This window comes from Triticum dicoccoides, chromosome 3B, assembly GCF_002162155.2.
Source record: "Triticum dicoccoides isolate Atlit2015 ecotype Zavitan chromosome 3B, WEW_v2.0, whole genome shotgun sequence".
NCBI lineage: Eukaryota > Viridiplantae > Streptophyta > Magnoliopsida > Poales > Poaceae > Triticum > Triticum dicoccoides.
Window position 1 is genome coordinate 434,294,979 of NC_041385.1, and position 5,598 is coordinate 434,300,576.

Below are 5,598 nucleotides of genomic sequence, written 5' to 3' on the forward strand. Positions count from 1 at the left end.
TAAAGAGGAGAGAGATAGTAGCTTGCACCTTTCGAATGCATTTTCTACTCTAATCCATAATTCGTCTTAAAATTTCTATACTTATTTGAGGACAGAGGGAGTATATTTATGGATGGAGGGATTAGCAGCCTGAATTATTCGTCCTAATGTATATTTTCAATCTTATTGCTATCGCACTAGCTTAATCCTGAAGTACCCAGCAACATCTGTGGCCAAAAAAGGGAGAAACACAGCGAGAAAGTAACTGTAAAAAGTACATAGTGAGATTAAATTCTCTCCATAAGAGCATGCATTGTACTCCAACCAGAGTTAAAGCGTACAAGTCGGACACTTGTCAATTACATGGCATCTACAATGGCGTCGAAAGCTTAATGAAGACAGGAATGTGACTAGGCAAGGGGAAACTAACAAACTGCGGCAACAACATACCATTATTTGTCCAATGCTAAGATGTTGACAATACTCCAAAGTGTAGCACACGTGCAGTACCTCAGTCTCAGTTCTCAGATGGATTTTGTTGGACCTCACTTTCAGAAGTACCCAACGCCCTTCACTTCACCTATCTTGGGGCCATTGCCATCGTTACCAAGAAACAGAAGCCGACCTGTTCGTAAGAAACAACTTTTATCATATTCTACCAAAACCTAAACACAGTCGCAAAGCTGAACATAATTCCAAATGCCATGTAACTTTAATTCGTACGTTGAAACTGAGCACAAATCGCAATGCTTAACATAATTCCAAATGCCATGCAACTTTTAATTCATATGTTGAAACTGAGCATAAAAAAACCAGCACAGAAAATCAGCTTATCAATGTGACTACAAGGGACACGAGGACATCATTAATGAGACAATTGGTATACTAACTTTGTCACGAACCAAAATCTTTACCTACTAATAAACCACGCATCGCTTCTGGTGGTACGTCATAAAAACAACCCTCGAAGTTGGCAATAATTACCCACCAATGCCACCCGTAAGTGGCAAAAACGATTCGTTTTTAATTTCTAATATCGCTCCAGGGTTCTGTTATTAAAGGTGGATACGATATAATAGCACCAATGCATGAGCAGCGCGATGGCTGAAGCAACGATGCTCCACACAGGAGACCAGGGTTCGATCCCTGGTTCTCACGCTTTTTCTCTTTCTTTTTACCAAGCGCAGTAATGGGCCAGCCCATGTGCGGGTCGTGGCGCCCCCTGTTTTCTGTATCTTTTTTTATTTCTATTTTGTTTTTTCCCTAAAAATAAATTTCGGATTGATGGCGCCCCCTATTTTTTATTTCTTTTTACTTTTTTATTTCTGTTTTGGTTTTTTATCTCAAAATTAATTTCGGATTTCCAAAATATCAAACAATTGCGAGTTCTGAAAAAAAGTAGGAAAATGGTAAACTGTTTGTGAATTTAAAAAATATACTAAAAATCAAAAAATGTTCACGACTTAAAAAATTGCTCACAAATTATAAACAAATCACGATTTCTAATGATTTCATGAAATAAAAAATGTTCATGATTTTTTTAAATGAGCCAATATTCAAAGCATATTCAGGAATTTAAAAATCATGTCCATCAGCTTTTAGAAAATGTTCACAAAAATTAAAACACACCGTAAATAATGAACAAAACTAATTGTAGGTTCCATAAAGGTTTTATTAGGAGATCTATATAGCTCGTTTTATGATTTTATTTAGTCCTTCGCGTTGGGTAAAAAAGGGTTTCCGTGTTTTGTACAACGCTGAACCCAACAAAATTGACATAACTTTCTAAGGGTTTGTTTTTGTAAGCTATATTAAAATGACTAAATGTCTATTTTGCTTCCATACACAGTTATGCTTATTTTTATATCACAATAGTGGTTATGGTAAACACCGCTACGCTAAGTCCAGACGAGACACTTTATTTATCAGTATAGCTCAGGCAGGGTCCGTCAATGCAGTTTGCTCAACCACAAAATATTTTGTTGTGACGCCTTAAAAAATCAAGTCTTGATGAGCATCATATTGTTCATTTTTGAAATTACATTTTAAAAGTGTCTTATCGCATCATGACATGATTTGTATATACTTTGTGAATTTGATTCATACTTTTTTATATCTATCACACATGTATAACTTGATAGTTTTTTTCCGTTGCAAGGCACGGGCATTTCCAAAAATGTTCGCTAAATCAAAAAAAGTTCGTCAAATTCAATAACTATTCCACCCAATTTCTAAATATTTTCATCGATTATAGAATGTTTGCCAGTTCAGGAAAATTGCTTAAAAATGTTCACAATTTTTAAAAAATGTTTGTAAATAGCAAAAAATATTCATAAATTGAAAAAATGTTCTTGATTGTAGAAAATGTTCAGAAATTTGTAATAGTATGTTGTTTGCGATTTCAAATATGTGCATGAGTTTAACAAATTGTTCATAATTTCAAAATGTTCATGATTTCGAGAAATTGAGAGAGATATTGTATCTCGGTGATGCAACGAAATGTGATCATGACCATTTGAAATTATGAATTTTTTTCTCCCGTTGCAACGCACGGGCCCTTTTGCTAGTGAGTAAATTAAGGGACAACGCTGAAGCCGGCTATGGAACATTTATATGGTTAGTTGTTCTTAATCTGAAAGTATTAAATGGTGTTTTGATGATTTTAGAGTGGACTAGATCAAGAGTTGTTCTGAATAAAATAATTATGTTGTCACATGGGTAAATAGTTAGAACCCTGCAGTAGTAACATACTCCCTCCGTCCTGAACCGCGACAAGTAATTCGGGGCGGAGGGAGTAGGTTAGAGCCTAACCCAATAATGTATGGAAAAAACACAAGCGGAGTCTAAGCTTTGGCATGGAAAATCACAAACAACAGAGTTTTATCATGCTACAATTAGTAGTTCAAGAGACGAAATCAATACAGCTCTATTTAGCAATGACTTGATGTTTTGATTGACGAAAAACAAATTACAATCAAGTAGTACTTTTTTATGTTAAAATGCAGAAGAAAATGTGATCTGAAGTGAAAATGTAGAAGATTAAGATTCAAACTCCTACACAATATGCAAGTGCTTATGCAGTTGGTATTTCAGTGTACAATCTAGACTCCTGAACACATTAAGTGTTTAGACAACAACACATTACATGTAGAGCACAGTTCGCAACAGCCTCATAAGTCCGTTTGAAACATTGGGAAGTACGGGTTAAGGAGGAGATGCCCCATGAACTGAAGATGGCTGTTATATAGGTTTGTGGCAGAGCAGCTAGTAGTACTCTGCTTGCGCAGTTGTGAATCAGCCTGAAGATGATACCAAACACAGATAGCAGGAATGCAGAAAACATTTCGATTACAAGAGATTTCATTCGTGGGGCTTCAGAAATGTCTTTGCTATGTTTTTTCTTCACTACAGCACTGTATGTGGTTACATTAACATAGGATGAGATGACAAATCTTTTTGTTCAGAACAAAAGTGGGGGAAGGAAATGGAATCAGCAGCTAGCCGTTATCCTGAATAACTGAACAATGATTATTCAATATGCTGCCCTTAAAGCAAAGTTTGTAACAAGAAACATTTAGAAAAATAACAAAATTACTAATGGTGGCATTTAGCCTATAATATTTAACAAGTTTCCCCGAGTAAAATTTAAAACTGAAGATTTTTCCTATAACGTAAAAACTTAAGGTTCTGAGACAAGGCTGAAAACAAATAACAGAGGTATGAACAAAAAAGAAGCTGATTATGTGATATCTAATAAAGAAACATACCATTTCCTCGAACAGCTATTTCTCTTATGCGTCTAACGAGCCCAGTTATAGGATCGGAGAACACCTTTGTCTCAATATTTCCTTCCAAATAGAGAAGAGATCTGAAATGTTGCAACTGATCAACATTTAGAGGTATAATTGAAGTAAATCAATAGAAGGAAGAAGAAACACAAAGGAGGCAGCATAAAGCTCAAACTACACTGACCATGTTGCCACTTGGCCAATATGCAAATTCAAATCTACAACCAACAGGACGCATATTCAGTTTCCAACTACAACTAAGATAACCAATCCACCGGAACTGAATAACAGTGTTCTCTAACTTCCACTAAATGGAACTTAGTAAAAGGTAAATGGTCCATACTCGATTATTCACCAAGAGAATCAAGTACTCAGATTTCGCAATCTAGGTGAATGAGTGGTTGGAAGGATGAACAAATGAATAGGCTTGAAAATGACAATATAGGACTTAAGAATGCCTGTTTACATAATACTCCTCCGTTCACAAATAGAAGATGTTTTTGATATTTCAATATGGACTACATACTACGGAATGAAATGAGTGAACAAACACACTAAAATGTGTCTATATACATCCGATTCATTCACAAAAAAGTTAAAACGTCCTATATTTATGAATGGAGCGAGTATTTCACAAAGCTGAATTAGCAAGCGGTTTGGGCGGCATGATCCGAGTTAGCAAAGCTGAGACTGACGCGCTCAAACATCTCGCTACCTCTAAACTGATGCAGGTCAAAATTGCATCCAACAAAAGGAAAATCTAAACAACGCAAAGCTCGGGGCAAGGCAAAGGCGCTGACCCGGTCTTGACATGCTTCAGCGCGAGGCTACCCAGCCTGTCCGGGTAGATGCATACGCGGTGCCACTGCACGGAGCTGCGTTCCGCGTACTGATGCGGCTCCTCGTTGTCCAACGGGCGGCGGTTGTTGCGGATGCCGCCGGTGCCCAGCGATAACAGCACGACGGTCTTCCCACTCCGCAGCCGCTTCTGCATAGGCTCTTGACCCACCTTTCCCACCATTATAGCCTTCGCGAATCCACCAAAACAAAAAGCGCACATCACATTTCGGCTCTCACCAAAACAGGCCCAAACGGAGAAGAGAACCAAGGGTTCCATAAAACCTTGTAGATGCCGTGGTCCAGGCCATTCTCGAGGGTGCGGGTCGTGTTGGGAGGCCTCGGCTGGCTCCGGTACTGATTACCCTGATCGGCGGGTGGCTCAGGGTCCGGCTCGGCATCGGATACCGCGGCCGAGTGTGAGGACGGGGGCGCGGTGGAGGACAAGGGGCGGAAAGGAGAAGAGACGAAGCGGCGGGAGAGGAGGAAGCGGCGGCCGAGGAGGGAGGAGGAGGTGGCGGCCGCCATGGATGCGCGTCGACGAGAGGAAGAGGGGGAGAGATCGCCGCTAAACCCTGTGCAAAGCCCTAGTTTTGGTGGGTTGCGTCCGGGGCCTTCGGTGGGCCGCTGGCTAGGACGATCGAGAACAAAATTGTGACATGCTGTGTGCACAGCATGCGCAAATCCAATATACCGCTTTCAGCAGCATATAGCGTTCGCGTCGCCTGTGCGAGCTCACATGGGTCTGCCCAGTAAGCCCTTTTTCTTTCCTTCTTAACGGCTAGGTCGACCTGCCGGCAATCTTGTCGCTTCTCTTTTTCATCGAAATCACTAGTTAAGTGTATCATTCTCCAAAAAAAAACTAGTTATGGTACCCTTTGCAAAGATCACTCTCATTTGGTGATGATAAGTAACACACTGCATGCATGACACTTGTCGCAATACGGGAGTTTTGTGTTTTTTTTTTCATACGTTTTTCTAATGTTTTACCTGT

The 5,598-nt window shown here is 39.5% G+C and overlaps 1 protein-coding gene across 1 annotated transcript; it reads right to left on the minus strand.

Moving 5' to 3' along the window:
* Positions 1–245: 245 nt before the first annotated feature.
* LOC119276372 (single-stranded DNA-binding protein, mitochondrial-like) lies at positions 246–5,247 on the minus strand. The gene is made up of 4 exons (XM_037557424.1): positions 4,890–5,247; positions 4,568–4,794; positions 3,747–3,847; positions 246–604 (listed from the first exon to the last, which is right to left on the minus strand). Exons 1-4 carry the CDS (start codon positions 5,130–5,132, stop codon positions 531–533), a joined length of 645 nt encoding a protein of 214 aa, XP_037413321.1. The 5' UTR covers positions 5,133–5,247; the 3' UTR covers positions 246–530.
* Positions 5,248–5,598: the final 351 nt, after the last annotated feature.